Source organism: Symphodus melops, assembly GCF_947650265.1.
Source record: "Symphodus melops genome assembly, chromosome: 3".
Taxonomy (NCBI): domain Eukaryota; kingdom Metazoa; phylum Chordata; class Actinopteri; order Labriformes; family Labridae; genus Symphodus; species Symphodus melops.
This window is the reverse complement of record NC_136693.1, coordinates 9,943,214-9,964,518: the sequence shown is the minus strand read 5'-3', so window position 1 is coordinate 9,964,518 and position 21,305 is coordinate 9,943,214. Positions and strand designations below refer to the sequence as shown.

Here is a 21,305-nt window from a genome sequence, read left to right as displayed (position 1 = left end):
TTTCCGTCTCCTCTTGAGAAAAAAATATGAATATCTGAATAATTTTGTTGCTATTGTCCAACCATACAATATAACTAACTAATTATAACTATTTTGCATTAAATGTAGATGAGAAATGGACACTGTCTGAATTTCTTGATGTCCGTATATAATATTAATTATAAACGTGAAACGGAACTTTCTTGCGCCCACATTTTGTTCTCCACGGGCAAAAATAGTGTTAGGACAAGTGTTGAAAACATAAATTGGAGACCAAAGCTGTGATGTTTCTTTTTTTTTTTCTTCACTCCAGTTTCTCCGGATCTGAGAAAAATGTTCCCAGTACTAAAGCCCAGTTGACCTGTTCTGGTTTCCGTTTCTGATACTCAGCACATCTGGACTTGTTGAGTCCTTGTCATGGGGGTGCACGGACTCTGGAGGCTGCTTGAGAGCACAGGAAAACCTGTGAACCCCGAGACCCTGGAAGGAAAGATCCTTGCTGTTGGTATCCTTCCTCTATGCTGATCAATGTTTTAGTCTGCCATTGTTACAATAATTCATCATCTCAGCTTTTAATCTTCCTGTCAGATAAAATGATGCTCCTGACTGTTTTTTTTTTCTGAACCCGACACCTCCAGACATCAGTATATGGCTGAACCAGGCAGTGAAGGGAGTGAGAGACCGTGATGGAAACAGTGTACAAAACGCACACCTCCTCACTCTCTTTCACCGCATCTGCAAGTTGTTGTTCTTCCGCATCAGACCAGTGTTTGTGTTTGATGGTGACGCCCCACTCCTCAAGAAACAGACTCTTGTATGTCTTCTGCTTCAGGACAAAACACAACCCACTTTACCCAAAACGACGTAGACTTGAGTCCCTTCAAATTGTCCTGTTGTGTCATTCAGCAGCTTTCTTTAATCTGTGGCTTCTCTGCAGGTTCTGAGGAGGAAGAGGAAAGAGGAGCTGAGTCAGGAGTCTAAACAGACCAATGAGAAACTGCTCAAGACTTTCTTGAAGAGACAAGCGATTAAAGCTGCACTTGGAGACCAGAGGTAGGCATTGAGGAGAAAACACTCGTCTCCTGTGTCTTGAGTCATGGGGACTCAACAAGGGACTCGCAAGCTACCGGTAGCCCTCAATAAGTAACTCGCCAAGCAAATCCAAAATATGAAAAAATTAAAGAGAAAATAAAAAGAATTTACGCTATGCATAAACGAAACCTCACTACTGTATCTACTAACTCTTGATCTATCTGACCAGATTACAATGCACTAGTCGACAGCATGCAGTGTCAGAAATTTTATTTAAGGTAAACGTATAATAATAATTAATATACACTGCAAAAATAAAGGGAGCAGAAGTAGCTTGCGACTTGCTTGTTGTTGCTTTTTTGAAAGTAGTTCTCATCCTAAAAAAGGTTGCAGACCCCTGCCCTAAAGCCTTCTCCTATTGTCTCTGCTCTTTTTAATTCCACAGTAAGGAGCCTCTCCCCAGCCTCTCCAGTGTGAGGCGAGATGAGCTGGACGACATGTACGTTCTGCCGGCGCTGCCAGAGGCAGAGGCGGAGGAAAAGGACCAAAGCAGGTCCGAGCTTTCAATCCATTCCTTTTTAGACTATTCTGTTGACTGATACATGTCTCAACCTTAATAGTCAGGCCAAGATGATCAAACATTACACATTTACATAATTGTCTATTCTTGCACTTTAACTTTAACTTGAAACTGTATTTTTAAGAAGTATGTTTTCACAACCAACTTTTTATTTACTCATTTCTCTAGAAACTAGCTCCTTCATTTATTTGACAAGGGAGAAGTTAATACTAATCCTTTTTGGTTTTATTCTTATTTGCCTAATAACACAAATACTTATATCATTTTATTGTAAGTCATTCTTATAGTTCAGAAGAAGAGGAGGAAGAAGAGGGGAAAGAGAGAGGAGAGACAGCGGATGACTTTCAAATGTATCAGGTAAATATCAAATCCACACGAGCATCAAATTACACTGGACTGTTATCGTTCACTTTTGTTTATGTGGGAGATTTACAATGTAACTATAGATATATGCACTGGTAATATGTAATTGTAAATGAATGATCTTTGGTGTGAATAACATTTTCTTTTAAACTTTTAGACTGTCAATTCTTCTTTTTAACCATCTCCTCTTTTCAATTTCTTCCTAAAAGAAAAATACCATTATCATCACAGGATTTTGTGTGGGCCTTTCTTTGTATGAATCTGTGTTTAATTATTGAAGTGTAAAGCCAGGCTGCTTACTATGTCTCAGGGAGAATTGTATCAAGACCCCAACTCAGTGGATATCAACTCTGAGGAGTTTTCCTGCATGCCTCCGGAAATGAAACACGAGATACTGAAAGAGATGAAAGAGTTTTCCAAGAGACGCCGGACCCTGTACCACAAACCTCCTGAGGTACTGATCGCTCTACACACACACACACACACACACACACACACACACACACACACACACACACACACACACACACACACACACACACAGACACAGACACACACACACAGACACAGACACACAGACACCAATCTGCTCCTCCTTAATTTGGTCCTTCTTCTCTCTTAGCATTCTGGAGACTTCTCGCAGTACCAGCTTGCAGGCCTGCTGCAGAGGAATCGGCTAAACCAGCGTCTGGTCGGGGTGGAGAAAGAGATGAGCCAGCGGAGTGCTGGCGGCGCTTCACAGCTCTACAGTGAGGACGGAGAAACGCAAAGTCACAACGTAGAGTCACAGAGGCTGGTCTCTGAAGACTACTCCCATTACATCCTTATTAAAGGTGAGTGCCGCTACCATGTGGTTGGTTTACGGGTTTCCTGGATGTTACAGACTAATAGCCCAACATCAGTTGTTAGATTTCTTGAATGCATTGAAAATTAAGTGCTTCCATAACACACTTTTTCACTTCAAAAGAAGGAATACTTACAGTAATACTGAGACCGTATTTAAAATAATAACGTGTTTCAATGCAAAAAGCTTCACAGTGTGTAATGATTAGAAATTGCGCCGAACTTTGAGTGCTTTGTAAGTTTGGACAATCACTGTCGAATCTGATGCATCTGATCATTACATATATTTATTTTAAAATCTGCAGAATACTTTGTTGCCAGATTAAAATTATTAGCAAACTAACAGTTTCCTGATATTAACGTTTAATCTCAAGGTGTTTTCTAAACTATAATTTTAGTTTGTAAAGGTTTTAGGTATTTTGAAATTGTCCTTCAGCAGTATTTCTGTGATAAAATAACCTGCATCAATAGGAATTAGTCTCTGATGAAAACTTGTTATTTTTATACAAATGATCCCATATAGGCTCCAAAAAGAAAGAGGCCGCCCCTGAGAGCCGACCTGCAGCTGACCCCTGGTCTGGGAGCTCTCTGTCAGGCTGTAAAAGACCAGCAGCGGGCAGACCAGAGCCTCTGTGGCGTCCCGCTGGTGAAGAAGAGGTGAAGGTCCAAGTTCCCTCCTCGAAGGAGACCAAAGCCCCTGTCTTAAAACCTTCTGAGGACGCCACGTCTCCACCCTCACCTCGCACGCTGGAGGCTATCCAGTCTGCAATGTACAACAGCTCAGATGATGAGAAGACAGAGCACGATAAGGCGGATGGAAATGTGTCTCCGCGTACCCTTCTGGCGATTCAACAAGCTCTAGCTGAGGAAGATGATCCGAGCAAACGCAGGACTCTAATCAGCAGCGTGCCCACCAAACAGCAGGCAGCTGTGTCACATGTGGTCATCAGCAGCTCGGACGAAGAGACGGAACAAGACAATGTGAAGTCTCCTTTGCTCGAAAAGTCGGAGCATGTCGCGAGCACAGCAGGCCAAAGTTCACATGTGCAGGATCGTTTGTTTGTTAGCAGCTCTGAAGATGAGGTTGAGGAAATGATTGGTCAGAGAAATAAAGCACTGCGCTCTGCAGTCCTGCAACAGCAAACGGAGAAGGAAGGAGAGGATGCAAGGAGAGGAGAGTTAGCGGAGGATAGAAGGATAGGATGTGGAGGAGGAGAGCTGGAGAGAAGGGAATCAGAGCATGCATTGGTCAGACCACAGGCTGCGGCATCAAATCAGAAAGAATTACCCTTCAGTCCTTCTACTCAGATAAACGAAAAACTGCTTGTTACAGAAAATGTAACACCTCCTGATGATGTAAAACCAGAGACCAGTGAGGAGAGTGAGTCAGAAGGTACAGTAAGTCTACGACATCACAACTTTTTCATCCTTGTTTTTAAAACCAGTAGATGCTGAAAATAAAGCACTTGTTTTTTTTCTTTTCCCAGAGAGCTTCATCGTGGTGTCAGAGGAAGAAGAGGATGAAGGCGGTTCCCTGGTGATGACGAGAGAAAACAGATCTCCAGGTAAAGCCCAGGAAGGTGTGACAAAGGCAGAAGACAAACTAGTGGAAGGTTTGACGGAAGCTCAGAGTGAACCAAACTCTGCGGAGACATCAGAAGAAGAAGAAGAAGAAGAAGAGGAGAAGAAGAGTCAGGCTGAAGAGGAAGAGTCGAAACAGGAAAAAGAGACGGAGTCGAGCTCAGCCCCAGCCATCAATGAGTGGGAACACTTCGATGTGGTAAGTGCTGTTTGGAAAATGTTGGATTTTTTGGACCAGTAACTGTAAACTATTGAAAAGAGTCAGTAAACCCAAATTCCATAAAAGTAATTGAAACAAAGAAGTTTTACTTTGTACTTTGCTGCGCACAAGTCCTATATTATTTCATGTAATTATTTCTTCTTTGTTTTTCTTACAAAAATTCAAATGTTACTTTCGTCTGAGGGGACTTTATGTTAGTCATTGGATTTGTGCAACAGACATGGACACTTAGAGGTCAAAATATCTGATATCGTAACCTCTGTTCAGCTTTTAAGCACAGGTCTAATGCCGTGTGTGCGTGTGCACTGTAGGGTGAGCTGGAGGCAATGGAGAGCTCTCTGGAGGTGGAGCAGAGCAGCCTGAGGGAGCTGAAGCAGCAGCAGGAGAGGATGGCTAACACTGTCACTGGACAGATGTACCTGGAGAGTCAGGTAAAACATGACGCGTCTTATAAACATACAGAAACACGCAAAACACAGAGGAAGTCCACCCTCGTATATGTCCATACCTCTTTCAGTCACAAAGAATAATTATTGTTTTAATACAATCAAAATGGAAAGACAATCCAGAAATACAGGAGGGGTAATATTTCTTTTTGATACGTCTGCCAAACTTTCCAGGAGCCCCTGGAAATGTTTTCTCCTTCATAAAATCACTAAGTCCCTCATCTTTATTACTGTTTGATGACCTCTTCCTCAGTCGATGACAAAAACATGCACCTGATTCCCGCTCACATGAAATGGTGACAGTTTTAAAATCCCCGTCCAAATTCTTTTTTTGTAAATGTCTTTTAGTCATCAGAAGAAACAACTCAGCATATTTACAGTACGTACATTCTGATGTGTGCAGGTTAGCTTTGGTATGTAGGGTGTTGTGAGAGTAATGGCCCCTCCTTTCGGCTTGATCCCAGGAGCTGCTGCGGCTCTTCGGCATCCCGTTCATGGTGGCTCCGATGGAGGCGGAGGCTCAGTGTGCCGCGCTCGACCGCGCGGACCACACCAACGGCACCATCACGGACGACTCTGACGTGTGGCTGTTTGGAGGACGACACGTCTTCAAGAACTTCTTCAGCCAGAACAAATATGTCGAACACTTCCAGTTCAGCGACCTGCAGAACCAGCTGGGTCAGTGCTGGGTTGTGAAGTAGCATATCTGGTGCTCTTTATTCAGAGTCTTAGTTTTCTTTGATTTTTAAATTGATCCTAAATTCACATTAAATAGAAAAAAAATCAAGGAATAGAAAATGTGCCAAAAATAAAAAAAGACGAATATTTGGCCTTTTTGGCAGGTCTTTATTTTCTATACAGTTGACACGTTTGCATGGCTGAATTACATATTTAATAAGTTTCATGATTTGTTATTTTTTAATTTGACTAAATTAAAGCCTGAGGTGTTTGATGTGCACTGGGATAACACATTGTTGTGCTTAACTGATGTGTTTTTATTGCACATGTCTGAGAGTTTTTTGATCCTGACCTAACTGATGGACTTTAAGTAGACTGACCCCACACACACACACACACACACACACACACACACACACACACACACACGGCCACACAATCCTCTGCAGCTCGCACTCTCACTCTTTTGAATTGTTGAATCTATCTCTGTATGTATTTCTTGCTCAGGTCTGGACAGAACTAAACTGATAAACTTGGCTTATTTGCTGGGGAGTGACTACACGGAGGGCATTCCTGGTGTCGGATACGTGACCGGCATGGAGATACTAAATGAGTTTCCTGGGCCGGGCCTTGAGCCGCTCATACAGTTCAGGTTTGTGACAATACAACAATTAAGCGTTATATTGTCAGAGTTTTTGTTCTGTTTAATTTGAGGCTTTAACCTCTTTTACTCTCACTTTCTACAATCTTGATGGTATGTATAAACCGGCCATTTACAAAATACTTACATACTCTATTACTTTCATCAAATATTGCCACTTTTCAATGTCAGTGATTTTGTTCATTGGTGGTCGTTATTAGTAACTGGTGGTCCGAGGCTCAGGAGAAAAAGCGTCTGATGTCTAATCCTCGGGACACAAAGGTTAAGAAAAAGTTGAGAAATCTCAAACTGCAGCCGGGGTTTCCCAGCCCTGCCGTGGCTCAGGCTTACCTTCAGCCTGCTGTGGACCAATCAGACAGCTCCTTCAGCTGGGGACGCCCGCAATTCGACATGATCAAAGAATATCCTTTCACAGTGTTCGTCCATGTGTTTGTGTATTCATGTATTTTGTGCGTGTGTGCATAGTGCACTTGTGTTTGCACTTTCCTTAACCAGCCTTTTAAGTTCTGTCTGAGTCGTTTTGGTTGGAGCAGTCGAAAGACAGAGGAGACCCTTCAGCCTGTGATCAAACAGCTCCAGAGCCAGCAGGTAACCCAGAAGATTCTGGACCGACTCCCAGCCAGGGCTTCATGTGCTCTTAAGGGATAGTTGTGCACTTAATTGTTAATAATCAGGGGGGTGTGGCAATGGTTTTTTTAAAGATTCAATAAATAAAAATCTACTACTTTTTTGTGGGAATTAAGTAAAATATGAATACAAATAGTTTTCATGTAGATTTTCCTTTATATTTACAATGACCACTAAGCTGTGTTTCATTTGTGTTACGTATAATAAGGTGTAAAATGACAATACAAAATACATAAATATTCTAATGATTCTTTCATATTTAAGTTTAAAGTTGGTAGTAAGCATTTAAAGTAACTACATTTTGAATTTGAGAGTTTTGATGAACACGTTTTAAATCCATTCATAGAATCATATTGGGAGCATGACAGGTGAAGCGTTGCTGGAGCTCATTTGATAGGAATGTGCGGTTACATCAGGCAGAAAAACATAGCTCTGCACTTGTAAACAGTCACAGTTCACATCTGCAACTCGTGGACATCTCTCTGTTAAGTGAACACCCTGTCAGGGATACCTGGAAACTCCCTTGAATTTCTCCCTTTTGATGATATGAGTTTAAAAAGGTGAGGTGAATAATAGCAGATGGAAGTTTCACATTGTCACTTCCACATCTCTCACTGTTTTGGACTCAGACTCAGTTGCGGATCGACTCATTCTTCCGCATGGAGCAGCAGGAGAAGCAGACGATCCGCAGCCAGCGTCTGCGTCGAGCCGTCACCTGCATGAAGAGGAAGGAGAGAGCAGGAGGGGAGGAGGACGAGGACAGTGAGGAGGAAAGGCTTTCACCATCCAAATCCAAGAAGGGAAGGGCAGCAAGTGAGAGTCCGATGAAAGGAGCAGGAGTAGAGCGGGGTGAGGAGAGGAGGCCTGCAGCCGGAGGAGGGTTTCTGGGATCAGAAGAAAATGTCGAACCCTCTGTTACATCTCAGAAGGAAGTACGCTGCAGCGTCCAGGAGTCCATCTCAGTTAAAGCCTCTCAGTCTAGTAAGACTCCACCTCAGAGGGCCAGGGGGAGGAGCAGCAGCTCCAGCGAGGACAGCGACGATGGCGGAGATGAAGTTGCTATGGTTACAGCCCGATCGGTGTTCGAAGTGAGCAGACGAGGCAGAGGGGGAAAAAACCCAAGGGGAAGGGGAAACATGAGAGGAAAAGGCAGGGGGAAGAAAACAAAAGAAAAAAACTGAACTTCAACCACAAACATTTAAAAGCTGTCACACTGTCAGAAATAAGTTCTTTGATATTTCACTTGATATGTAAATGTGAATATGTCAATGAATCATGAGGTCATTTATACTGATGAATTGAGCTTTTGTACTGCATTAATGTGAAACTTGATATTTTGACGAAGATTGAAAATATTTTGCATTAAATGTGTCTCGCGTTCAAGTTGAAATATTTCCTTAGTCGATCATTTATCAAACTGCATCTCGCACACTACTTGACCTCTGCATGACACACAAACAATCATAAAGGCTTTGGTATGTGAAAAAAACAATATCTCAAAATGAACAGCCACAGTTTGTATCACTTACAACCAGGTCTATTTTAAGTTGTTTGTTAAATTCAGGAAATGCAACTCCTCAGCTTCACTCCCCGGCTCCAGTTCAGCGGAGAGACGGAGCACCTGTTGCTGTTTGTCAGTTTAACGCCGCAGGAGAGAGGAGTCCAAGCATGCCCAGAGAGAGTAAGACATGCAGGGGGGGAGTTCAAGCTCAAGTTTGCGGATGGTTGTTGAGACAAGAAGTTTGGTAACAATGTATTTGTGTGTAATTTAAGAATAGAGAAGGTGACCAGTAGAATCCAGCAGGAGCTCCTGACCCAAATACTGAGGAGAAGGAAACGGGAACAGCATTTGACTGCTTAAGATTGTTTCCTTGTAGGGCATTTTTGCCCTCCTACCTGGACTCATTCAGACATGGAGTCTCCACAGACCAAGGCAACGAATGACTCTAAAGAGGAAGGTGAGAATTTAGAGTAAAGCTTTTCTCATTTCTGCTGTAATAATTATCAGTTGCTTTACTGCAAAAAAAAAAAAAAAAATCTGAACAGGATTACGTTATTGAAAAAGATTTGTGGAAAAATATGCTGATTTAAATCCTTTCAGATCATAGAGTATTACACTGAAGTCTCCGCTTGCATAACATTTTTCTCAGCAAACATTTGCATCTCTGCCGCTTCATGCAACAAAGACTTCTATACTAAAAAAAAAAACAGAAGTATAAATCAAGCCCTCCTTGACCTACCTCAAGCTTTGCATCATGGCTCTGTGGGCTCCCCTGATCTTGTTTCCCAACCAGCCTTACATAACTGAAGTTGTGTGTCAGCCTTGACACATAGCTGGGGACAGAAAACACTGGCACAGTGTAACAAACAGCTGAGATGGGCTTTATTTATAAAGCAGGGAATCCATTGCTGCCTCTCATGTGATATGAAGGAAACACATCATGATCACTCATCTGTTTGATTTAAATCTGTTTTCAATGATAGTTTGGTTTAGGTGATCTGCAGAGGCAAAGTTAATATAATCAATAGAAACAAAATTAAAAAAAATGTTTAATACCATAATTGAAAAATTAATAGAAACAACAATTGCTATGGCACAGGAGCCTTGAGGTTCTATTATACTGTTGTTTACAGACAGAAATTTCCCTTTAACTAAGTTGATAATACACAAGGTGTGTTTCAGTCAACTCTTATGTTCTATTTAGGACCACTGTTTCCCCTTGTGAGAGAATGATCCACTCGTACAGTCCGGTCACTAAATCACATGATTTGAATAAAGTGTCAGACAAAATAACCACTTCTGAGAGATTAATGTCCTATAAAATATTTGTAAACATGTTGAGGTAAAACAAATATTAAAGGTTGGATATACTTTTTTTTTTTTCTAAATTACAGTACAATCTGTACCGTATGGTACCATACAACATTGTACGGTACTCTACTGAACGATAAGATGCTTTCACAGTCGTAAATGATAAATACAAATAATTGGAAAAATGATCATTGTAAACAGAAAATCAAAGACCAATAAAAAACACAAATGAGAGATTAAACATAATCCATGTGGCAAAAGGTTGAAAAAACACAACAAAAAAGAGAAATAAATCAAGATCAATGACCCTGATGCAAAACCCATCGAGGTGGACACAGAAGAATATTTAGAACACATCCTTTTGCCCTAAAACCTGATGAGAATCAATCCTAAGCAATTTTGGGTTTAGAACAGTTGCAATGTAATTTATTAATTAAATTAGACTATTAGACTACTAATTAAAGTTTGTTATATAATTAAATTATATAATATGACCCTTTAAAGTTTTAAGTTTAATATGTTTAATATTTTTATTTTTTTACAATAACCATATCTCCTGTGATTGCCAATGCAGGTGCTGCTGTAGATGCAGAGCTAGCTAAAGCCATAATGGCTCGGTGTTTCCACCCGTCTCTGATCGGCGTGGAGGCCTGGGAGGGATACATGTTTAATGATCAGCAGATCAGGATCAAAGAGTCCACAGACCTTTATGGAGCTGTGCTCTGGCCCTCGGTACGCCCTGAAGTTGTGCATTATCACAATGTTTTTATGAGTTTTTTCCCAGTCCTTGTTTTCAGCCTTGCCTGCAGATAAAAATCTTTGTCTTCCCCTCTAACAGGCGATGGTGTTGTGTCATTTCTTGGAGAGCAACCGAGAAAGTTACAACCTAACAGACAAGAATGTGATTGAACTGGGAGCTGGAACTGGGCTGGTCACTATTGTAGCCAGCCTGTTAGGTATGGAAATACGACAATCAGGAATGATATCTTATATTTTGGACATATTTTCTGTGATTTTGAATCCATTTTTTTTAACTCTGTTGCTGTTTTTATGTCATACATTCCTGCACTGTCTCTCTGCAGGTGCTAAGGTGACCTCCACTGACCTTCCTGATGTGTTGGGGAACCTCCAGTACAATGTTTTGCGCAACACCAAGGGTAGATGCAAATACATACCACAAGTAAGTTTGTTCAGATATACTGCCAGAGCCCTGCTGACAAAACAATGAAGGTATCTACGCAGCAAGAGTGTGCAAAGTTGGCCTTTCCTTTGATAAACAAATTCCACAAATTCATGGAAGAGATTGGTTTAACTCTGTATAAATGAATCCTAAATCATCTGTTTCCAGGTCACTGAGCTTATCTGGGGTCAGGAGGTGGAGCAGCGTTTACCTCGTGCCACACACTGTTTCGACTACATCCTGGCAGCTGACGTGGTGTATGCTCATCCGTACCTGGATGAGCTGATGGACACCTTTGATCACCTGTGTCAGGATAACACACAGATTCTGTGGGCCATGCGCTTTCGCCTGGACCCAGAGAACAGTTTTGTGGATCGCTTTCGGCAGCGCTTCCACCTGGAGATGTTGTACGACCTTCCGAGCCTGAGTATCAAACTGTACCGAGCCTGGAGGAAGGGCTGAGGACAAAAGGACCAAAGAGAGGCAGCAGGCTGAGCTGTTGCACTCTCTTGTGTGCGTGTTTCTGTTTGTTTGTTTGTGATGTCTGATCCTTGACAGAGTTTCTTTATTTGTTCTGAAATATGTTTTCATGGACCTCATATATAAGTTGTACCTTAAAGCTTTATGAAAGACATTCAAATATAAATGAGATTTGACCTTGAAATGTTTTACATGTTTTTTTATACCAGTAATTTTTCAATTTCAAAAAATGTAAAAGATACAAAATCTTTTCACAGCACACATACAACACACGTCCTCAATTAAAACAGAATTGAACCTTTCAAATGTAAATAAAGGCTGTGCAGTCAGATTGATTGCATGACTCTTGCTTTTGATGCTGTTTAAATGCTGTTAAAGTGAAACAGTGGTATATCTGGAAACACTTTTATTTTTTTTAATGTGTTTAGTAAGTGAGAATGTTGTGTTTATGTAAAGTCTGTTGCCTATTTGGCTCACATAGGTAAAGAACCCATTGAGATAGATAGATAGATAGATAGATAGATAGATAGATAGATAGATAGATAGATAGATAGATAGATAGATAGATACTTTATTGATCCCGAAGGAAATTCAAGGTTGGTACAAGAGACCGGTTATGCAGCGTTACATTCACGCGCTTATTTGATTAGATGATCACTGACCGTCCTTTAACTCGCTAAAATTTTTGGTGACTGGGTTTTTGGGTCCAGTATAAAGCAACGATGATACAGGCAAACAAGGCTCTGTTATTTTTAGATGACAGCTGAGATGTTTTAGCTGTAGGCTACTGCTGTGTGACCTAACATGGATGGACAATATGACCTGGAAAAGTAAAATCTATATTTGCTTCAGTAGCTCCAAAATTATGGAAAGGACACCTAAAATGTAGACAGCATCATTAAGTGTTCTTTTTGTAAAGCTAAAGTCTGGCAGCAAGGATTGAAATGTCCCTATTTACTGATTCAGTTACATGAACGCCTGTGTGTCACACAAATTTAGCATGTTTTGGAGACCCACCATTACCATGCTGAAGAGTAGCCTGCTATTAATGTGACCTATTAAATCTGATCTCTAACTTGTGATTCCAAATTTCTGCCCTAATTTTTCCCGTATGACGTTTATGTGCTGTTTGTTCTTCAAAAATTTTGGCTGGATTAAAGAGGAACAGAGGGGTTTTATTACATGATGGCAGTAAGGCAACACACTTCATCGTCAAGATAAACAAATGCTCAACAACTGTGAGGCCTTGGAGAAATATATGGTTTATCTTTCAACAGTGTCTTATAACAAACAACCGCTCACTGCCAGACAGAAGCTGCCTGTCGTCAAGCTTAAAAACCTTCCTTCTTGCTACACTAGCTCATGCTACACTCTCCCTATATGAACTCTTAAACCGACCTGAGGTGTTGGATGGTTTGCAACTGTTGGAATGTTAAGTGGACTGAAATGTACGCCTTTCAAAACTGTGTGGTGATACTGCATGGTCTGAGGTTGTTAAAGGTAACCAAGGGAGGTCTAATTGAGGTTAGTGTGACAGATAACCCCTTCTTCTTTCATGCCGATGATGCGTGAGGATTGCAATCCAGCCTGATCCTGTAACGTCTCTGCTGAAGCGATTCAGGCCACTGCAGGAAATTCAATCAAGTGAGCACAAACATGGACACGTCCCACACGATGCATATGAGATGTAGACATAGATCTTTGCAGGATGAAAAACCTTGTCTCATCCTTGGTTATTGATATTGTCTGTCAAGTGCTGCAGGGGAAGTAAGAATGACTTTAGCAGGCTTTGAAATGTTCAACTTTTTCTCTCTGTATAGATGCTTCAGAGACAAACACAAACATGCATTGGTGTGGTTTCCATCAGAGTTGGTCGCCCTTCTGTGTGTGTCTCTCTTGCTATTTGTAGACTGAATGAAACCAAAGCATTGCCTGCCTAGTGTGCAACGTCTGGACTGATGTAAACCAAAAAAACAAACATATATATACGTGTATATATATATGTGTGTGTGTGTGTGTGTGTGTGTGTGTGTGTGTATATATATGTATATATATATATATATGTGTGTGTGTGTGTGTGTATATATATATATATATGTGTGTGTGTATGTATGTATGTATGTATGTATATATATATGCACACATTATTTAGTACTGACATACATTGGTACCAGATGATGAATGTGTTTACAGACCGTGGGTGCTTCGGGTAAGTCTAGGGACACTGGAGGCAAAGATATGTTTGCATCATTATATTACAGTCGTTCGTCTTTTCCTTTTGGCTCACCCACTGAGTCATCTTCGCCAGTTGCGTACATACGTGCCCCTGCTCTTGTATCTTACTTGTGTTTATTCCTCCTGGGCATGGCTCTAAAAATACCCTCATGACCTTGTGATGGTGATGGGTGTGTCCAATAGGATGCTGTGTCTCTATAACCTAGCTCTCAAGTCTCCATGTGCAATCGCCCCTCTAATCTTTTCCTGCAGATCAAAGCAGCAGCAGGTAAGTCAGTGGTTAAGTTTAGGTTATTAAGATGTGAAGTTTGCATTAGTTTTAAAAAACCTACGTTATAACTACATTTTTTTGTAGTATGTTTATGACTCAAGTTTTTTAAACAAAAATGAGAATACTTTACACGTCTTCCACATTAGATACTCTTTTCAAAATAAGAACATAGTTTGAACTGTTAAGAAAGCTCTTTGTAAAGATCATACTAGAGGGGTTTGTTTCTCCTGTAGTCTCGTTTTGACCTGACAGATGTGAGAATTCAAATAAATTAAATGTTGTGATTAAGGTTTTTATAAAACATTGCAAAATTAGACTAAAATCATGGTATCCAGACAAACAACAGACAGCTAATGTGATAATCTTGCCATGACTGATGCATATAATCTCCTTTATTATTTTCAGATTACTTTTCTTTGTTCTAGTTGTATAATATCAAAAACATACATAAGAGTACATTAAAAAAAGTGTTATTGAAGCTCTGTAATATGAATATCTGCCTCTTCCCAGAACACAGGGATTGATATGGCTAACTTGTCCATGAGTAGTTCCATTAGTAGCAGAGAGGAATGTGAGGAGGAGGAATGTGAAGAGGTAGAGGAGGACATAGAAGACAGGGATGAAGAAAATGAAGAAAAGAAAAAGAGTAAGATTCCATTTGAAATTTTGATTTCACTTGAATTGCCCCCCGGGGATAAATAAAGTTTTTTGAATTTGAATATTTAAAACAATGGGTTAGGGACGTCATGTTCATGTGAAGTGTCTACCTTGTGTCATTAGGAGAATCAGCCATCCAGAAGCATCAGAAGTCCGCCTGGGCTCCAAGTTACTACTACAGAGCGAGCAGGGAGGTGTTCTCTTATGTTGGGCAGGAGATCGTCATTGAAGAGGGACTTGACTCCTATGCAGGCATGATATGGCCAGCTGTAAGTAACTACTTTTATCGACTTTTTTAAATATGATATTCAGTACATTTGTACAGCGTCACACAAGTCATACTTTTTCTATATGATTAATGATGCAAACACAAGTCACAGTGTGGATATAAGTTCTGAAACAACAAGCTTTGTTAGAGTCCGAAATGTAACACCCAAAATGTAACAACGACCCAAAATGTAATAACTGGTTGATAATGTAACAAAATGCTGAGCCCAAAATGTAACAAGTTGTTGCATTACTGGAAAAAAAATATTTTGCCTGCCTCATAATTTAATTACTAACCCAAAATGTAACAACATATTTCATTTTGGCCAAAAAGTTATTATGTTTTGGGCTCAGCATTTTGTTAAATTATTGACCAGTTATTACATTTTGGGTTTTATTAAAAAGTTTTAATGACATTTCGGGTCTGTGAATTTCAATATCTGTTATCCATCACCCCCAGGCTCCGACTCTCTGTCACTACTTGGACACTAATCGTAAACAGATCAGCCTCATGGACAAGGCAGTCCTGGAGATCGGGGCAGGAACTGGCCTTGTGTCTATTGTAGCAACACTTCTAGGTAAGAGGTGAATATACGACTTTATCTACGTCTTAGGACATTACAGAGAATGAGTCAAACAAGAAAGAAAGCAGATTTTTTTAATTTTTTTGATTGTTTAATTTATCTATTAAAGCTTTTAGATAGGCTCAGCTGTTGACTTACAAAGTGTTTCTGTAGCCTGAAACAGTGGAGGGAAGATTTTAAAGGTTTATTCATTTCTCTTGGCCAAGGTGCCTGGGTGACAGCCACAGACCTTCCAGAGGTCCTGAACAAACTGAGAGTCAACCTGAGCAGGAACACCAGGGACTACTGCAGACACACTCCCCAGGTGGCAGCTCTTTCGTGGGGCTACGACCTGATGCACACCTACCCTTCATCTGTGTATCACTACGACTACGTGCTGGCAGCTGACGTGGTCTACCACCACGACTTCCTGGACGAGCTCCTGGTCACCATGAAGCATTTCTGCAGACCAGGAACGACTTTGATCTGGGCCAACAAGGTCAGGTTTGAGACTGATCTGACTTTCACTGAGAACTTCAAAAATACTTTTCACACAACTCTGCTGGCCGAGGATGGAGAGATGAAGATATTTATGGCAACATGTAGAAGAGAAGAGGAAGAAGGCAGTGTTGGGATAGAAACCCAAGATCTGCTTAGAGAGACAGAGGAAGTGAAGAGAGTGGAGGCTGAGGATGATGAAGAGCCACACCTTAGAAATACAGACAAATATAAACTGAACTTTTCATGGCCTAAAGGAGAGGATAATAATGAAATAAACAAGCATGAGTCTGATGAAGAAGTATATGAAGAATACATAGATGAAGAAGAAACAGAAGATGAAGACAATGAAGGACAAGCTGAAGAGGAAGAAAGAGAAAAAGACATTGATGAAGACGATGAAGATGAAGGGATAGAGGAGATAGCCGTCCTCAAAGACAACAGCTTTATAGAGCATGACAAGGATCAATCAGAAATCAATGGTACAAGTTCTCACACAGCCAGAGATGAAGACGTACCTGGTGAGTCAACTGTCTTTGAGTAATACATGTAAAAAAGTATTTACTGTAAATGAGTTAGACATCACTGTCATATCATTTCCTTCATTTCTTTAAGTATCTAAAACAATCCAGCGTGTCAAAAGGAATAAATTATTAACAGATTTAATTTGATTTTAAACGGATTGGCTAAAATGTGCAAAAGCACTGTCTGACATATTTGAGACTGAAAATATTACTTTGCTCAAAGTATCTATGAAAATAAATGTGAATGTTCACAAATATGATCTGCAACTGTTGGCACCTCAATATCAGTATCACAAGGTTCTGGTGTTGAAATAACAAGTTATGATGGCAGTATCACAAGGAGGTTCAATGTGTTGCTCTATCTTAAAGAACATTAACATAAAAAGATGAAACAACATTTATCTCCCCTCAACTACAATCACTGGAAGTTGACGTTTTGTTTTCTTCCATTGACCAAATGTTAACCAGTTTAACACTCCAAAGGCTCCTCGTCACAGGGGGGAAAGTTCCTGAGGTAGAATAAGAATCAGAATCAGGTTTTAATGCCAAATACATGTACACATTTGACTTGGTGCAAAACATTTAACAAAGGAAATAAAGCAAAAACAACAAGAACTTTTAGAATAAAATATAAGAAGAAATTACAAATTACAAATTACAAAATATACGATAGAATAAAAAAACAAAATGTACAAAAGGTGCAACAGAGGGGCTGTTCAGTTGACAATAAAAAATAATTTTACAGTGTACCATATAAATGTGCAAATAGTGAGAGCTCATGTTGTTTACATCATTTGTTAATGCCATTAGTCCAGTACACGTGTTTCAGCAGCTAACTCTAAATTAGAAAAGCATCTCTGGATCCTTTAATGTCTGGCAAGTCAAGTAGCAAAAATTAAATTTGAGATGTGACATTTGATGAAGCCAAGAGTGGTGAGTCCAAAAAATATGAGCTGCTCTCAGTGAAACCAGATGGCTAATTTAATCAGAGAGGCTGAACTTATTCGGACGGAATGCAACTACTAATTTTTCCCCCCATCACAGGAGGACAAGTTGGTTGACCGACACAATCATTTGACCTCCTGGGCTTGTCAGATTGTTCTGTAACTACTACTCTTAATGTTGTGGCTTTAAATGTTCAATTCACTTCAGATGAGCTTTATTTTACATGACAGAGCAACAATCTATGTTGCCAAAGCAGTACAGAAAAAATATGGTTTGCAAATGATTACAGTATATGCAGAATTCAAATATACATATAACACATATCATAAAAGGTATTCAGTGTATTTTGTCTTTGATGCTTCCCTTCTCTACAGGACATGGGAACATAAAAGCAACAGCTCTACAGCAGGCCACAACACTACCCTGGGTCTGTAGCATCAACAGCAGGCTTAATAGAGATGTCTACCATTATGTAGGACAGGACATTTTCATTCAGGAGTCCATCGACTCTTTCGGAGCAGTGATGTGGCCAGCAGTGAGTACCTTTAAAAACAAGATCTGCTGGATTCAGCAATAGTTCAAACTTTAACACCAAAACGTTTTTTGAGCAATTTTTTTTCAAGATTATCATAATTTTCTAGCATTATTTTCTTAACAAGAGGTCATGATGATGATATCTTTATCCTTAGGCGTTGGCTCTGTGCTCCTTCCTGGACAATCACAGGGAGCTGGTGAACCTGCAGGGTAAGGAGGTGCTAGAGCTGGGAGCAGGAACAGGACTGGTAACCATTGTGGCCAGTCTGCTGGGTGAGCAGTTTCCACTTCAATTTAGTCAACATATGAACACAAAATACCATAAATACAACAATATACTGCACTTATGACAACTTTTAATTTACAATCTGAGTTTGGAAAGTTTTAACTCTTAGCAGCATTATTGTGGTTTTTATTTACTTTAGCTGAGAAGCTGAGATGATCTGGTAATGTTACTCTGTGTTTGAATTCAGAAAACTGTATTTGGATTTTTCACTTGATTTTAAAACATTATACCTCATAACAACAAAGCAATGTGCCTCAGAAAAAAACATCTTTAGGGCCATTGCATTTTATGGTATACCTTATAAGTATTTTAGCCGTTTGTTATAGTTACATAATATATTTATTGCATGCTATAGCATAGCAAAAATGTGTAAGATTAAACAACAAGAAGTCCAGCATGAAAGTGGTAAGAAAAATCTGACTGGGGGTTAAGGATAGGGGGTAACAAGGGTCTAAAGGGGATGGATCTGGAGCCTGGAATAGGAACCAGAAGAAGTCAATAAGCTTCAACTTCAACATCCTGCTGTATTTCTGAACAGAGAAGAAAGGTGTAACAGCCACTGTGGTAATTTAGTAGTGCAGGAATCGGTCAGAACTGTTCCATGTCGATGACATAAATCCTTTTTCTGCACCTTTAGGAGCTACAGTCACAGCTACAGACTTACCTGATGTGTTGGGCAACCTGCAGGCTAATGTGATGAGGAACACTAGGGGGCGCTGCAGACATATGCCCCAGGTGGCAGCTCTTTCCTGGGGCTACGACCTGATGCACACCTACCCTTCATCTGTGTATCACTACGACTACGTGCTGGCAGCTGACGTGGTCTACCACCACGACTTCCTGGACGAGCTCCTGGTCACCATGAAGCATTTCTGCAGACCAGGAACGACTTTGATCTGGGCCAACAAGGTCAGGTTTGAGACTGATCTGACTTTCACTGAGAACTTCAAAAGTACTTTTCACACAACTCTGCTGGCCGAGGATGGAGAGATGAAGATATTTATGGCAACATGTAGAGCGTGAGCGACAGGTGAAGTTTGCCAAAAAGACCCTGCTTCAGAAGACTGGTTCTGTTATCTTTTTATTACCACTGATCAACGTATTGTTTTATGAAGTTGTGTTTATGTCCTACTTATTAGTATTCTCTTCAGATCTTGTCACGTAGACACTGATTTTTTGTTTTTCCAGAAACTTGCTGCTCCCTTATCCTGTTATAAAACACGGTCACTTCAAACTTCACTTTTTTCAACAGCATAGGGAATAATAAAAAAAAAAACCTTTTTAAGTTGTTGTCTTTGAGGATATGTTGTAGCTCAACGGGAATACTCTGGGTTACATGGAACTTGCTTTTACACTTCTTTATGATGTTTTGGATGTGATGTATTTTGCCAAACTTTTAGTACAGCACCTCAGTCCGCCTTGGCTGTTATAAATGTGCTAAATAAAGTTGGCTTGACTTGTCTGAAATAAATATTTTGAGGAAAAAATAAATCCCTATTTTTTTTTTCATCTCGAACAAAATGACAAGACCTGTCTCAATCTTTGAGAAGACTTTGTTGTATTAAAATGATCATGTCAAAGCAGACTTGTGAATTAGCTTCAGGTGTGAATGTGAAACAGAAACTGAATTAATTGACAGTTTTATGTTTATTAAAATGGGACGGATTCACAGTTTGTACACCCCATCCACATTGCATTGATTTAGAAAGCAACAAGTACAAATGCAGTATATACAGTACAGCTCCTTTTTATCAAATACAATTAGCACAACAGTAGTGTATTTTTGAAATAATATACAGTAAGTCATGGTTAGGAGGCCTTTTGTGCAAGCAACACTGTAACAGTTGAGACTGAAAGACGCTGTGCAGAAGCTGTGCATTTCTGTCATTAAAAGTGAGCCAAGCCTAAAGCGTCTCAAGTTATTTTGAATCACATGTAGGAAAAATAGTCCTGTTTACAGAGTTCCCTCTAGAGAGGAGTCTGAATGAAAGAAGGCAAAGCATCGACAGCACAGGCACCAGAGAAACGAGCACAACTCACAACAGTGCTGAGTAGAAGAAGGTAAAATAATTGTAAAGAAGTTTATTGTTCTCCTCTGCTGTAACTCTTTTTTAAAGTGTTAAACTACACGGGCATCTGAAAAAAACAAAAAAAAACAGGAATACAGTGACATCTCGATTACCAGACATAAGTGTTAACAAAACAATATAAAAAAAAATTGGAGGTACAAAAACATTTAACTTTCTGAACAGAGCTTTACATTAGCAATATTTTGTCAGGGTCTTCTCTCCTTCTCCTGTCATCCAGTGACTGGTTCTCTGAAAGCTTTAGGGGGAAATGTTTTTCAAAGTGGCAAGACGTTCGACTAAATGACTCGTCTAAAAGGAGTTCAGCTCCAGACTATTTAAGAAAAGGCTCCTTTCTTGAACGGTTCACTCTAACATGTAACGATGTCTTATTCTATGACAATCTTACAACTTCCAAGAAAGTGTCTCTGGTATTTAGCTTCGTTTATCTATGCAACGCACATCTGCCAATCACTAGAAGATGAAGCAGCACCCTGAGATGAATAAAATGAATTTTAGGGCTTCATCTTCATCAAGTTCAGTCAGTTTGAATGTTGTTTCAGATGAGGGGCATCAATTTGAAGAAGTCAAAGATACATCTCCAGCTCCCTGAGGGGAGACCGTTTTTGAAAGATGAAAGTTTATCTGATCACATTTTGTTCTTGAGAAAACTTTTGCTCTGTCTTATTTCCAAACATTAACACTCGTTTAGGGGTTATATGTAGTTAACGGTCGTACATTGTGACACATCCCTTCATTTTCCATTGAATAATGTTGTAAAAATGAACTTCCGTCTAGAGGTTTCACAACAATACTGCTCAACATGACATTATTTGTAATGAAGAGCAATGGCGTCTTCATTTTTTTTGACAATTTGAAATATTCTTAATGCCTCTTAAGAAATAAAGTATCTATCTATCTATCTATCTATCTAATGAACATGTCACTGCTCGCCAGTTAAGCCAGACCAGAGGTAT

The 21,305-nt window shown here is 39.9% G+C and overlaps 2 protein-coding genes across 2 annotated transcripts; both read left to right on the top strand.

Moving 5' to 3' along the window:
- Nucleotides 1-40: 40 nt before the first annotated feature.
- Nucleotides 41-8,400, top strand: ercc5 (excision repair cross-complementation group 5). The gene is made up of 15 exons (XM_079339809.1): nucleotides 41-484; nucleotides 618-793; nucleotides 917-1,032; nucleotides 1,457-1,564; nucleotides 1,879-1,948; nucleotides 2,265-2,408; nucleotides 2,577-2,787; nucleotides 3,321-4,190; nucleotides 4,285-4,577; nucleotides 4,910-5,029; nucleotides 5,509-5,722; nucleotides 6,230-6,374; nucleotides 6,584-6,784; nucleotides 6,887-6,971; nucleotides 7,640-8,400. The coding sequence occupies exons 1-15, from the start codon at nucleotides 397-399 to the stop codon at nucleotides 8,189-8,191; spliced, it is 3,393 nt and encodes a 1,130-aa protein (XP_079195935.1). The 5' UTR covers nucleotides 41-396; the 3' UTR covers nucleotides 8,192-8,400.
- A 148-nt stretch (nucleotides 8,401-8,548) lies between these two features.
- On the top strand, nucleotides 8,549-19,742 carry mettl21ca (methyltransferase 21C, AARS1 lysine a). The gene is made up of 14 exons (XM_079340352.1): nucleotides 8,549-8,968; nucleotides 10,397-10,554; nucleotides 10,661-10,778; nucleotides 10,905-11,002; nucleotides 11,171-11,459; nucleotides 13,237-13,249; nucleotides 13,901-13,985; nucleotides 14,499-14,634; nucleotides 14,769-14,914; nucleotides 15,373-15,490; nucleotides 15,703-16,494; nucleotides 17,817-17,977; nucleotides 18,132-18,249; nucleotides 18,900-19,742. Exons 1-14 carry the CDS (start codon nucleotides 8,923-8,925, stop codon nucleotides 19,283-19,285), a joined length of 2,664 nt encoding a protein of 887 aa, XP_079196478.1. The 5' UTR covers nucleotides 8,549-8,922; the 3' UTR covers nucleotides 19,286-19,742.
- Nucleotides 19,743-21,305: the final 1,563 nt, after the last annotated feature.